The sequence below is a fragment of the Thalassophryne amazonica genome, chromosome 9 (genome assembly GCF_902500255.1).
Source record: "Thalassophryne amazonica chromosome 9, fThaAma1.1, whole genome shotgun sequence".
Taxonomy (NCBI): Eukaryota; Metazoa; Chordata; class Actinopteri; order Batrachoidiformes; family Batrachoididae; genus Thalassophryne; species Thalassophryne amazonica.
This window is the reverse complement of record NC_047111.1, coordinates 26,013,010-26,028,589: the sequence shown is the minus strand read 5'-3', so window position 1 is coordinate 26,028,589 and position 15,580 is coordinate 26,013,010. Positions and strand designations below refer to the sequence as shown.

Below are 15,580 nucleotides of genomic sequence, written 5' to 3'. Positions count from 1 at the left end.
TCCAGACAGTCTTGCTGTACATTTCACACAGTTTATTGCTACGAATCAAAATAGATCTTTCACATTATTTTGTACCAGTGACAAACGTATTAATCCCACTAAATGACTCTGACTTGATTTTGCCTCATCAAACTAATGTAATGAGTTTGTAGCCTAATTTCAGGACAAAATATCTCTGCTCAGAAACAATACCACATCATCTTAAAATGTTTTAACAACATTATGTACACTTCTCATTAAACACATTGCAGAAAATGAATAACTTTAAATTGATAATTCCTGTGATATCTGTGAAATAATGTAAGAACTGTTCCTCCTGTTCTCTTGACTATATCCACCACTAAACTCTAAGTCCGTTTTTTATTTGTTGGTCGATAACCTGGTCAACATCAAACTCATCCTTGCAATCCAGTATTTTTCCAGCTTCCCTCAAGTGTGCAGAGACTCCCCCCCCCCCCCCCCCCCCCCCCAAGAACAATAACCTGGAAGCATCCAAAATGAATAACTGGAGGTTAGGATCCCATCTCCCTTCCATAATCAAAATCCACAAAAACAGGTGTACACACAATCATTCAAATTCCTAAGTAATAATAAAGGATTATTAACCGACTGAGATCTGTACGGGGAAATATCAGACTGACGTGTTGACATGTTACTCTGATATCCCTGCAGCATGATGAAAAAAGATCAACTGTTGCAGCAATTATTTGAAAATGGAAGAAAGCTAAGAAGCTAAACATGACTGTCAATCTCCCTCGGACTGGGGCTCCATGCAAGATCCCACCTCGTGGCATATCAATGATCCTAAGAAAGGTGAAGAATCAGCCCAGAACTGCATGGCATGACCTGAAGAGAGCTGGCACCACTGTTTCCAAGGTTACTTTGGGTAATACATTAAGACATCATGGGTTAAAATCATGCATGGCACGGAAGGTTCCCTTGCTCAAATCAGCACACGTCCTGGCTCATCCTAAGTTTGACCATGACCATTTGGATGATCCAGAGGAGTCATGGGAGAAGGTTATGTGGTCAGATGAGACCAAAATAGAACTTTTTGGTCTTAATTCCACTCCCCGTGTTTGGAGGAAGGAGAATGCTGAGTACCATCCCAAAAACACCGTCCCTACTGTGAAGCATGGGGGTGGAAGCATCATGCTTTGGGGGTGTTATTCTGTACATGGGACAGGACGACCGCACTATATTAAGGAGAGGATGACCGGGGCCATGTATTGCGACATTTTGGGAACAACCTCCTTCCCTCAGTTAGAGCATTGAAGATGGGTCATGGATGGGTCTTCCAACATGACAATGACCCGAAGCATACAGCCAGGATAACCAAGGAGTGGCTCCGTAAGAAGCATATCAAGGTTCTGGAGTGGCCTGGCCAGTCTTCAGACTTAAACCCAATAGAAAATCTTTGGAGGGAGCTCAAACTCGTATTTCTCAGTGACAGCCCAGTAACCTGGCTGATCTAGAGAAGATCGGTGTGGAGGAATGGACCAAAGTCCCTGTTGCAGCGTGTGCAAACCTGGTGAAAAACTACAGGAAACGTTTGACCTCTGTAATTGCAAACAAAGGCTACTGTACAAAATATTAACATTGATTTTCACAGGTGTTCAAATACTTATTTGCAGCAGTAACATACAAATAAATTAGTAAAAAAATCATACATTGTGATGTCTGGATTTCTTTTTTTTTTTTTTTAGATTATGTCTCTCACAGTGGACAAGCGCCTAAGATGAAAATTTCAGACCTCTCCATGATTTCTAAGTGGGAGAACTTGCAAAATCACAGGGTGTTCAAATACTTATTTTCCTTACTGTATATATAAACACGCAAATTTACAGTATTGCCCGAATATGAAAGCTGCTGATGGCTCGTAGTCCGAGTTGTTCGCTTCACCTCCACAAAGAACTTGCTAACAGATGGTCCAGTCTTTAGCTGGTAAGCTTTCAACCTGTGTGTTTTTTCAGATGCCGTTTTCATATTTATGAATTACGTTCATGTCCGACTTGCTTTTTGTAATCGCATTTTTAGCTTCTTTTTGTCAAGAAAATACGCATTTTGGACTGATTGTCATGGAAATCAGTCCGATGTGGGAAAATATTCAACCGGTATTCGGCCAATCAGAGCGCACATAGCGTCGCAGTCATATAATAATACAGTATATTCTACAAATATCAATCAGACTTCAGACTCAATCACAGCACTGAAACAGTCTGATATCATGAATTACTTTGACTAAAGCTGAGCACAAACAACAGTACAACAACATTCCATTCACATTGTACGAGAGCACAGTTGTCACAGCTGCCTTTAATACCACAGATCATGAAATATTGATCGATAGACTCCACAACAACAGTGGACTCTGACAGTGTCTTACATTGGTTCTCATCCTCTCCCAAGCACAGAAATGTATTTGTGATCATTCGAAACTTCAAATCACTTAATTCCCAAATCATCTATGGTGTCACACAAGGTTTAATTTTAGGTCCACTCCTCTAAATCCTGTATATGATACCACTTGGAAACATGATATTATAATATAATAAATATTATCATTCATATGCTGACAACACTCAATTCTACAATGATCTCAGTCCAGTTGATAATCTCATAAAATGCTGAGTCGACAAAGAAAACTGGATACCAATAGTGTCAGTGAGCAGGTCAGAAACCTGGGTGTTATTATGGACATGGACCTCAAGTATAAAAAAAATCATCCACCCACAATTACAAACTCGCCATTCTGTCATCTTCAAAATATATCAAGGGTAAAAAGTTTTATATCACTGGCAGACTCTGAGAAACTGGTTCATGCATTCATTTTCAAGCAATTTGATTCCTGCAGTGTTCTTTTCACAGGATTATAAAAACACATAATAAAGACTTCAACTCATTTAGAATTCAGGCGCCACAGTACTCACAGGGAGAAGAAAATATCATCACAAACAAATCACTTCACTGGCTTCCTTGCCTACAAAGAATTTGTTTTAAAATACTTTTAAATCACTACATGGTTCATTCGTGGTATGTTTCTGACCTGCTCACTGGCTACAGTCCCACCAGACCTCCTAGTTCTTCAGATTGTGGTTTCCTGGTTGTTCTCTGAGTAAAATCAGCAGCAGGTAAAAGTACATTTCATCACTGTTAGTGGGGCAGATAATGGAAAAATCATGCATTTTGGGGTACTTGCATCAAATTTGACATGGTGATTCTCATGATATTACTCAGCATATCTGATCAATTTGCCAAATGAAAATTCAAGATGGCTGCCATTTTCCAAGACAGCCACCGAAGTGACCTATCACCAGTGTTGCCATAGTTACTTTGAAAAGTTACTTTATTAGTTACTTTTTTGTTACTTTATACAGTTAATTCATGAGCTGCTTTATACAGTTACTTTGGTAGCACATGCCAACACCGCAGCTTCTGAATGTAACTAATAAGGTAACTAGTAACCTAACTTGGTTACTCTTAAAAGCCCTGTTACACCTTGACGATTTAGCCTGTGTATGCTGACGGTATTAAAAACACTGGTATACGTGGGTGTATGTCTAATAAATTAATGCCATTGTCACACCTTGACGATTTAACCAGCGTAAACTGACAGCCCTGTTTCCACAGAGTGGTTCGGATCAATGCTGCACAGTATTATACGTGTCAGAACGCATAAGTCTGGCATGGTTTGCATTTCCACCGCAGACAGATCCCTTTTGATTGGCAGGTAGAGCACTTAAATATCGATGAGCACACAAAACTGAGTAATTTTAACTTTTTTTGTGGACCATGGGATAATTTCAAAGCATCCAGAGAGAATTGACTGACCCCTGTGGTAAATGAGACATTAATGAATGAGGCGCTGTGAGTCTGTGCCTCGAAGCTTTGTTTAGCATTGTAGTACATATGCCAGGCCTGTGTGTGGCACTGTAACGTCCCCAGAAAAACAAACAGAAGAAGACTAGAGCAAGCGCTAATCAAATTAGCACAATAGCTACAGCTTTCCAACGCGACAAACAGAATGAAATAAAGCCTTTTATGAAAAAGACGGTCCACGCTGATCATCTGAAATAGTTTACTGTGCATTTAAAGCAAAGCAGTGTGTTTTTAAAACAACACAGTTTCGTCCGCTGGCCACTCTACATGTGGCGGCTGGCTGCTGCCTCTCTCTACCCGGTGTGAGCGGCTCAGCACTGCCCTCACCCAGCTCCGTCCCGGCCACAGAGTCTCTGGAAGAAGTCCACGCTTTCTTCTGTGTTTTGCTTAGATTCGCAATAAGTGTTTCGCTTTTAATTTTCGCTTTTTTGGGCAACACACAACGCTTCACAAAAACGGGAACTCAAATAAAATAAATTATAATAAAAAACAGTGACTCCGAGGCTGCATGTTCAACCTCCAGCTGAAAATGAAAAGCATTGGCTGAATCGCAGTGTTAAAAAGAAATTCATGCAGGGACCCAGTCCACCACCTTAATAAATCAATCAATCAATAAATAAAAATGCTTGCATTTTACAAGTTGGGAAAACAAAAAACAGAAAGCCACAAGCCATCACCATTTGAGCAAAATGTCAAGACTTTGGCCTGACTTTGGCTGAGCTCCCGACACCCCAGGAAAACAGAAAGGGATACACTAAATTTGACAATCTCCGTGATGACGCAGTGACATTGTGCCATTACTTAGGGAGAGCCCTGGACTGTTAATGTTTTAAAAAGCAAAAGTACTTTTTATCCAATTACTCGATTAATCGCCATAATAATCGATAGAATACTCGATTACAAAAATAATTGATAGCTGCAGCCCTACTCCGCTGACAGCCGAGACTTGAGCCAGCGCCCACAGACACCCAACCAACAGATTACAGCTGTAGGAGACTGTGCTGGCCCCGGATCGGCCCAGCCAGACAAGGCCCTGCAACTCAACAACCTGATGGATGATGTCCAGCACATAAACCATCATCTGACAGAGCAACTGTGACGCAAAGTGCTGAGGGACTTGTTTATTCAGCCATGACAAGGAATTAAAGTGTTTTGAGATTACCTTTCACTGCTATGCTGATGATACTCAGTTACACATGCTGATAACTACTTAGAAATCCTTAGAAGTTTGCATCAGTGTGAAGGTGGATGTCTAGCATCTTCCTACTTTTAAACTCTGATAAAACTGAAATGATGGTTCTTGGTCCAGTGAGACGTTGGCACCAATTTCACCAGCTAAAGCTTAGCCTAAGCTCATGTGTCATACATCACACTGACAAAGCGAGGAACCTTGGGGTAATTTACATATAAATGAAATAAATTGAATTGAAAATTTTCAGATGTTGTTTTTGAAAAGCAGGAGGCTTTATGTGGATATGTTTTCGTCAGACTGTGATGATGAATCCCACTGAAGCAAACAGGTAAGATTAAGACTTTACATTTACTCCATGTGAGATGGTTTAATATTTGAAACAGTCTTTTCACATGAGGACTACAGCTTTCAGCCAGTCAATGAACAGCATGAATAAATTACAAGAAATGTGTGCCAACAGTTGTGCTTCAGCACACTCTTAACTTGCACATATCTTAACCATAGCATATTAGACGTATGCCAGCGTTTATTAATACAGTCGGCATATGCTGGCTAAATTGTTAAGGTGTGACAGGGCCTTAAGATTGGTTAATCAGTAAAGTAACTAATCAGCAAACTAATGGCTACTTTTCTGAGTACTCAATCTTAAAAGCAACGAAGTTACTAGTTACTAGTTGCTTTATTAGTTTTATTCAGTAGTTGCTGGCAAGTTGTCCACAGCTGCTAATGAAGTAACTGTATAAAGTAACTACTAATGAAGTAACTTGTCAAACTAACTGTGGTAACACTGCTTATCACAAATCAATTTTTGCATAATTATTTAATAATTATTTAATTGATTTAAATAATAATTCCATTTCATTTCAGATATTTAATGTTCAAACTGATAAACTTCATTGTTTTTGTGCAAATATTTGCTCATTTTGAAATAAATGCCTGCAACACATTTCAAAAAAGTTGGGACGGGGCAACAAAAGACTGGAAAAGTTGATGAATGCTCAAAGAACAATTAATTGGAAACATTTGAGTGTCATGATTGGGTATAAAAGGAGCATCCCCAAAAGGCTCAGCCGTTCACAAGCAAAGATGGGGTGAGGTTCACCACTTTATGGACAACTGCGTGAAAAAAATAGTCCAACAGTTTAAGAACAATGTTTCTCAACCTTCAATTGCAAGGAACTTAGGGATTCTGTCATCTACAGTCCATAATATAATCAGAAGATTCAGAGAATCTGGAGAACTTTCTACACGTAAGCAGCAGGGCCGAAAACCAACATTGAACGCCCGTGACCTTCGATCCCTCAGGCGGCACTGCATTAAAAACCGACATCATTGTGTAAAGGATATTATCGCGTAGGCTCAGGAACACTTCAGAAGACCATTGTCAGTTAACACAGTTTGTCACTACATCTACAAGTGCAAATTAAAACTCCACCATGCAAAGCGAAAGTCATACATCAACAACATCCAGAAACGCAGGCGCCTTCTCTGTCCCCGAGCTCATGTGAAATGGACAGACACAAAGTGGAAAAGTGTGCTATGGTCTGATGAGTCCACATTTGAAATTGTTTTTGGAAATCATGTTAAGTATTGAATATATTGTGTTGTAATTTTTTCTATCTGCAGTCCACATGGACAAACATGGCACATGGCTACATGGGAATTTATGGCACTAAGAGTGTCATATTGATGTTGGAACATAAAGCATTAAATATGGCATACCTGAAAACCTACAATTTGACATCAAGATCAACAAATCCAATACGTAACTGTATTTTTGTGAGGAAAAATGATTTTAGGGTCAATTTAGCAGTCATCGTGAAATTAGGCATCATCTTGGATTTCAGTGATGTTGTAAAACAGATCCATTGTGATTAGAGCATTTCAATTCAAAAAGTGATATTTCAGTAGGTCATTTTGGTGACCATCTTGGAAAATGGCTGCCATCTTGCATTTTCAATTTTCATTGCCCAAAAACTCAGAGAACATACAGTGTTTCTGTCCCTGGAAGTAGAGAAATTACATCATCTGCATCATATTTTACCCTCAAACGAGACTGCACTGCCAAATCATCATGCCAAATTTGGTGCTTGTACCAACATTTGCACAATTTTGTTGTAAAGTTGATGTTACCTGCTCCACTATGTGGACCTGTCTTACTGAAGCTTTACCTAAAAAATAAAAAAACATCTGCAAATACTGTTTACCAGTTTTAAATCTAAACTCTTCTTTTATCAAGTATATGAGAAATGTTGATGCGACCAAGTGTTGGTGTGTGTGTGTGGTGTGGAGAAGTAATGATGCTGGAATTGTATGTTTGGTTTGATTCTTCATTTCTGATTATAATCAATTTTGCAAATGCCAGATTTGACTGGAACAACTTCACCCACCCTCTCAAACTTTTTTGTCTTCTCATGTTCAACTTTAAATCCCCAGTCTTCGTGAATGTGTCATTACACGGTGTTACGAAGCACCTCTGATGGTTAGCTTGCTGTGTCTGACAGCCGTGCTCTTTTTAGCCCATTCTTGTGAACCCGGGTATGTGGCCCGATCTTGACTCACTCATTTGTATGAAGTGGCGACACACTGTAGGCTCAGCAGGATTTCTCTGTCAAGGTCTACATCACCATTCAGCCATGTTTCTCTCTGAAGATACCAGGTGTATATTTGAACCTGCCACCTACAGATTCACATCCTCTGTCCTTACAGTGTGCCCATCACCATTTGCTCCCTTTGCCTGTGATAATGACACTTTTTCCATTATACTTTTCATTGCAGTTGAAGTAGAATTTTTCAGTTTATGTCCTTCACAGTGTGATATAAAAATGCATTGAAGAAGGAACAAACAGGATTTTAACTTAAACCTATGCTGCTGCCTCCAGCTGGTGCTGAGAGGCGATAGAAAAAGAACATTCTTTGCTTTAATGCAGACATTAGTCCAAGAACATTTAGGTCACATAATTGAAATTTTCAGGTTTGGTCCAAAAAAAAATGTGTAGAATCAGTCCACGAATATCTAGCCCAGTCTCATGTTTTTGCTGTTGTTGTTGTTGTTGTTGTTTTTTACCCCAAACTTCATGATAAAAGTTGAAACCTCTAGGTGATGACGGCATAGAGCTTCTCCTGCCTTAAAACATGTTCCAAGACACTTGCATGTGATATATCACTTTTCAAGAAACAAGAATATGTAAAATATTTATATACATTGGCTTCCACAGGTGTTTGAACATAGTGGAAGTGGTCAGTCATTTTGACTTTTTAAAAACACTCAAAAAATACAACTCCACATCCTGTCACTGAATATGATCAGGGTTAATTATCGAGACAAAATCTGGGACAAACAAAATTTGGCAAACAAGATTCATTGTGATACAAGTTACGTACGGACCTATCAGATAACCATGCGTCTTATTTTCTTCTTTGTTGTGGAAATCCCTCATTGGAGAGAAAGATCCTTTCTTGTTTGATTCTTCGATGATACATCCAGAGTCGATCTAGAGACCCCTGTGCATGGGTTTATTTATCGTGAGAATGTTGTTGCATGCAGAAAAACACATGGGTCAGGTTTTCATAAAGCAGTCTAATCTTTCAGTCTATTAAACTTAGTCAACTATGGTTAGTCGCCCAACATTATCTGTCTAATCTCCATTTCACATTGATGGCTAAACTTGTAGATTGGCCATGTTATGTTAAGAGATTATTTCAAAGGCATAATGGCCTCGTAACCACCGTTGCCAAGAAACGCCTCCAATGAGTTGGTCATTGTCATGAAATATCCAGCCTTTGTTTCATTAACTGGCTTCATTAACATTTATGGACACATACACATACAACTGCAGAACGACATGCTTAGCTCTTAGCCTAGCAGTTCTTCTTCTACACTTCCATCAAGCCTTTTTGTGCACACAATGCTGCTCAGCGTCACCCGGTGGCTAATGTGAGAACTGTCACAAACACACCATGACAGTCGTCTGCTGTACCCATGGCCAAAAGTGGAGGAAGCTCTCCTTTTGGAAGGATATGAGTGACATAGGGGTGTTCTCGAGTGGTATGGCCGAAAGAGATAAAACCAAAAAGGAAGGACTGGAAAGTAATAATCTAGTACAGTGGAATAAATATTGTAAACTAAGAAATTATGTGACTAAATTGAATAAAAGGAAAAAAAACATTTATATTACCAGAGTAAGATTGTAGACGCAAAATGTGATCCTGCAAAAGTGTGGGGAATATTAAATGAGACATTAGGGAGGAAAAAAATAACAGCTACATATTTAGAATCAAATGGTGTTTATTTAACTACGCCAAAAGATATTGCAAATTATTTGAGTCAGTTTTTTAAAGATAAAATTGAGAAATTAAGAAATGACATGGGACCAGTACACGACGAAAATATTTCTTATAAACTAATAAGGAAGTATATTATGAGGGAGAAAGAAAGCAAATTTAAGTTTAATAAAGTCACACAAAATCAAATTAAAGAATTGCTCCTAAAAAGTAAGGATAAACCAGCTGGTATTGATAACCTTGAAACTAAATTAATAAAAATGGTGGCTCATATAATTGACTTACCAGTTTCTCACATAATAAATTTCAGTTTAACTAAAGGTATTTTTTCCCACACAGTGGAAAACTGCAAAAATAATTCCTCTTATTAAAAACTACAAGGAACCGTTATCAGGTAAAAATAGTAGACCAATAAGTTTATTACCTATGTTAAGTAAAATTATGGAAAAGGTGGCATATGACCAAATCCAATTATATTTTTCAGTTAATGGGCTAAATACTATTTATCAGCGTGCATATAAAAAAGGTTATTCCACTTCAACTGCACTCACTCAAATAACAGATTATTGGCTATATGAAATTGATAATAAAAATCTCATTAGCACTGTATTTTTAGATTTAGGTGCAGCTTTTGATGTGTTGGATCACAATATTTTATTGAATAAATTGTGCTGCAATGGATTTGAGTCATCGGCTTTAAAATGGACTAAAAGTTATTTAAGTAATCGAGACTATAAAGTTTTTTTCAATGGTAGCTATTCTGAGATTGAGGTAATGAGCTGTGGAGTGCCCCAGGGCAGTTGTCTGGGACCCCTGTTATTTTCTATATTCACCAATGATTTTTCATTTGTACTAAAACATGCAACTATGGCGATATATGCAGATGACACAACATTGTATGCATCTGCACCAACTGTAGAACAACTCAGTAACATCTCAAATGACGAGTTGGCAGTAGTGGCACAGTGGATTCAAAATAATAAGCTAGTAATTAATGCAGAGAAAACTAAATGTATGTTACTTGGATCACAATATATGTTAAAAATAAATAAACAAAAATTACATTTAAAGTTAAAGGAAACTAAAGTGGAACAGATAGAAGAAACAAAATTATTAGGTGTAATAGTAGACTTTAAATTATCATGGACCAGTCACATAAATTATATGTTGCAGAAAATGGGTCGCAGTATGGGTATGATCAAACACTGCAGAAAATGTATTCCACAGCATTTAACCAGTTAGTTCAATCATTAGTGCTCTCCCAGATGGATTATGCTTCTGTGGTTTGGTCAAATACAACTGAAAATAATTTGCACAGGTTACAGGTTGCCCAGAACAAAGCTGCACGAATTGTGTTGAGTTGTCCATATAGAACCAGTGTTACATCAATGCACAGTGAACTGGCCTGGCTAATGGTAAAATGCAGACTGAAATATTTTTTGTTAACATTTATTAGAAATGTTATTATAACCAAAAGTCCAGAAATTATTTTTAGTAAATTGTTATTTTTCTCTGATGTTCATAATTATGTAACTCATCAAAGCAGCAACATAAGAGGCTCCCTGTGTGTAGAACGGGTCAAATGCAGTGCACTGTTGTTTATCGTGCCATGGTCGCCTGGAATGCACTGCCTACTTTTTTGGTGTCAGAAACAAACAAAAAGTTGTTTCAGAAGAAGTTAAAACTTTTCCTATTCACACAATGATCTAATGTATATATATGTTTTATTATGAACTTCTAATTATGATTATAATGTTTATGTGTATGTATGTATATATATATATATATATATATATATATATATATATATATATATATATATATATATATATATATATATATATATTTATTTATTTATTTATATTTACATATACATTTTTCAAATGAGCTGTACTTTTTCTTGTATGTTACGTTATTTAGATTTGATTTTAATAGAAGTGGAAATTCATGAGTTTAGAGTTAACAATGGACTTTCATAATTAAGGAGTGTGTGTGTGTGTGCGTGTGTGTATGTGTATGTATTGAAAAATGAATGTAGTGAATTTTAAAGGACCCCAGGAAGAATAGCTACTGATTTTCAGTGGCTAATGGGGATCTTAATAAACTAACTAACTAACGTTATAGTTGCTATTTTGGAGGTAAGACACTGACGTTTTGTTGACTAAAAGAAAATTAGCCTCCTCTGTACCAGGCTAAAAAACTTTAGCCGGGTAATGGGAAACTTTAGCCAACTAAGCGCTTTGTTCAATGACTAACATCAAAAAATTTCTCAACAAAATGAGTTTATTCAACTAAACAAGATTAGACTGCTTAATGAAACCAGGCCCTGGTCCTTGACAGATCCATAGCCTGGTCCGATGGCTGGGAAATCCTAGACGATTAGGGTCTGAGAACCTGTTGCAGCCTTCATCTGCTTTCACAGCCATTGTGTTATAAGTCATCACCTTCTCCGCCCAAGCCACCATTGAGGAGTTCTTGTCAGCTTCATTAGCCATCTTGTATTCAGGGCTCCTGTTGGGCCTTCATTGTTACTGTAGCGGCCACACCAGGTCCCTACCATATTTCACCCCAAATCCTCTACTTGATCCTTTGCCCATGTGGCACGACATGGATGGGAGAATGGATTTTGGCACCCTTTCGCCTTTCTAATTGAGTATGATTAAGTAAGATGGACATTGTGTCGTTGGCAGCTGATCTGATTTGATTAGTGATAGATGCTCTTGAAATCAGTCAGTCAATATTTGAACAGGTTACCCAATACCTATATTGATCAAAAGGTAATTACATCATCTTTTACATATCAACATGTGACCCAGTAAATATCCAAGATGCTGGCATTCTTAGTTTCTGAGTTGTTGTATCTGAAAATATTGTGGATACACTCACTGACACACTCACTCAGATTACTGACATAAAAGCCATGCTAGATGCACAGAACATAACACAGCACGAATTGGTCTGAATATCCCAAAAATCCATGAAACCCACTGAGTACTTGTTGGGTTCCAGCTCCAGACACATGTTAACAGTTGGAAGGTCCCCTGCTTGGGCTACTGGCCCAGTGGGAGATTTTTATTTTCAATATCTTGCTCTGTTTTTAGCCTCATGTGTTGATTTTTATTCATACTTTTATAATCCACCAATAACTTCTCTGTGAGCAGTTGGCGCTGTCCTGAGCTAACAGCTGCACGCAGGATTTGACATGAGACAGCGTTCGACTGGACCACAGGCTCATTATCGACAGATTACACCAGCTTCTTACATATGGAATGCAAAACCCGCTGCAGTGCTGCCATCTCAGGTTTTCATGGACTCTGCAGAGGCAGCTGTTCCACTCAGTTCTACTGGCATTAACGTTTTCCACATTCCCAGATAACCACACTAACATAAAAAAAAGCTATAGGATAATGAGGCGCTGGGAGATACAAAATGGTTTGGTGCAGGTGCTGTTTGCATTGCACCTTCCAGTATCAAATATATGAATAATGTGAATGTGAAAAGCTGACACGCGTTCCCATTTTCTGAATATCATTATGAAATAATGACTCACGACCTGCCTTCAAATTTAACGGATCCTTTTCCAGGCTTAGCTCAAACTTTTTCACCACATTTTGTGAGCTCACTTCATGAATAAAATGGCCCATCTTACTGTCTTCAATATTTAAATACCTGTATGTGTAGTGAAATTTTATGCTACTCCAGACTGACCCATTGTCTTAGTCCAGGATCTGGTCTTCTGTCCAGATCACGTTGTCACAGGACTCCCTGTATTTTCTAAACTGCAGCAGCTACAGATTTTCCAAGGTACTCAATATGTTCAGAATGACCAGCACATGTTTAGGTCATAGAAAAGAGTAAAAGTGTTATTTTGATGTTTTAAAGACAAAATGGCTAAAATAAGTGGATCAACTACATCGAAAGAAAACGAACATTTGCCAAATATAATGAAATTTTGTTTTCAGTCATACTTTTATCAATGGAATACTGATTTAAAATGAAAAATACAAAACAAAACTTGTTTCTTTAGCAGACAGCAGTAGCTAGAGATCTTAAATGATTTAAAGATTATCAGTGAAATTTCCCAACAGCCAATAGCCCAGAAAGTTGATGTTACTGTGGCAATTCTGGACTACATGTTGGTCGTTTGACCTCATGTTTTCTCACGGTTTTATCTCAGAATATCAAAATTAGACATTTTACACTCTTATAAACATGTACTGGTCATTTTGAACATACTGAGTACCTTGGTCAATTTCAGGCTGTTCGACCCGGAGAGAGATTTTTGGCATATATCCCAAGTTGTTCATTGGGGTCATATTAGTCTAGAACAGTTGCGTTATCCTCTCCTAAATGATGTGAATATATGTCTCAGTTAGGTTATGACGGTATCAAAAAAACCCATCAGTGACATTTGGAAACAAATACGCACATGTGTATGATCATACTGTGTTGTGTGTGTACTGTACGGTTCAAAAAGATGTATTGTGACACCCTAATACACACACACACACACACACACACACACACACACACACACACACACACACACATATATATATATATATATATATATATATATATATGTGTGTGTGTGTGTGTGTGTGTGTATTAGGGTGTCACAATACATCTTACATACACACACACACACACACACACCATATTTCCTTGATTACACACCTGCCTTAAATAAGCGTTGGTCTTGTTCTCCCTGGCTGATTGCCTGGGTACGCAGTCAGAGGTCAATATGTGGGTACTTGACAAGTGTTCAAATGGCGGCCTCCTGCTCCAGCATATGTGCTGACACACAATATACAGATTATTTGACTGCCGAGGAAGTGACTCTGTGTCCTAGTGATGTTAGGAAAAGGAAGTACAGTTCGTACCCCATTGAGACAAATCTGCAAGCTATTGCATTTGCCGAAAAAAAAAAAAAAATCCAAAACAGCAAGGTAGGTGCCGTTTACAATTCAATTTTTCCAAGTTCGCTGTGGAGTGGTACCTTAAAATCCTAACATGAAATGGCATGCCAGGGTGTCAACTGCAGAGGAATGACAGCAGGTGGGGGCACTGGCAGGGTTTTGATTGAGCACCACGTTGCTTTCTTACCATTGAGAATGTCTGCATAGATGCTACATGACAGATCTGAAGCAGTTGTCTTTGGTTGTCACACCCAGGGACGTGTGAAATGTGTGCAACACCATATGACAGTGCAGGCAACAAGCAGCATTATGTGAATGATCACCAGCCTTAAATAAAAGCCTGCCTTGTTTAGGCTCCCAGTCTGTGCATGGTTTGGAAAAAATAAATGCCCAGGCTTTTAATGAAGGAAATACGGGATGAGTTTCGAAACACACATTGCTTCAAACACGCAACAAGTCTGTTTCTGGTGATATTACTTTCCTCCTGGCTTTTTGGAAATGGGAAGATGCCAAAGAACCCAGAGGCAGACCATGCAAACACAGGGAGAATATGCAAACTCCACACAGAAAGCACCAGATGGGAAGCGATCCCACAGTCTTCTCACGGTGATGCAGCACTACTAACCGCCAGCCATCATGATATATTCGTCAAAACCTGAAATATGCAGTGTACACAACAGTGGTATATTTGCAACTCCTAAAAATAGGAGGGGAAGAAGGGAAGAGTCAAACTTACATAATTATCAGTGGCACTGCTCAGGGAGAAAAAAAACAAACAAAACCTGACAGTTCACCAGGCTCTGAAAGGAAATACTACACACGTCTTACACATCTGCTCATGGAGATGTTGTAGCCCAGCGAGCTACAAAATATCATCTCTGAATTTAATTCATGGAGGGTATATCCGAAAAATGTCAGTTCTTTGGAGCAGGCAAAGCAATTTGATTTAGAGGCCTTTGTGCAGCACTGTCACATGCCTCAGTACAGCCAGAGACTAATGCATATTTTGTTCTTTCTCTCCTTCTGCACCCAGCTGCCATCCAGGTGCAGATCACCCCGACACAAGGCGAGATCAGTGTGGGAGAGTCCAAATTCTTCCTTTGTGAAGGTAAGTCAGAGCTCAGCACCATATATCATGTTGGTTCAACAGTCACATGACAATCCATAATGTAACAAATCGAGTGATTCTGATTGAAAGATAAAACATAAACGGGGCGAAGGGCGAGGGGGTGGAGCACAAAAATCTGCTTGCAGTGGCGACTCTAGAGGGGGAGTCGTGGGGGTTACCCACCTCCTTTTCCCAAGC

At 38.6% G+C, this 15,580-nt stretch overlaps 1 protein-coding gene across 1 annotated transcript in view; it reads left to right on the top strand.

Annotated features, from left to right (window-relative positions):
• ncam1a (neural cell adhesion molecule 1a) overlaps positions 1-15,580 on the top strand; it is a 947,827-nt gene that overhangs the window by 621,524 nt on the left and 310,723 nt on the right. Inside the window, 1 exon segment of the mRNA XM_034177824.1 lies at positions 15,308-15,382. Coding sequence (XP_034033715.1) covers positions 15,308-15,382 — 75 coding nt within the window.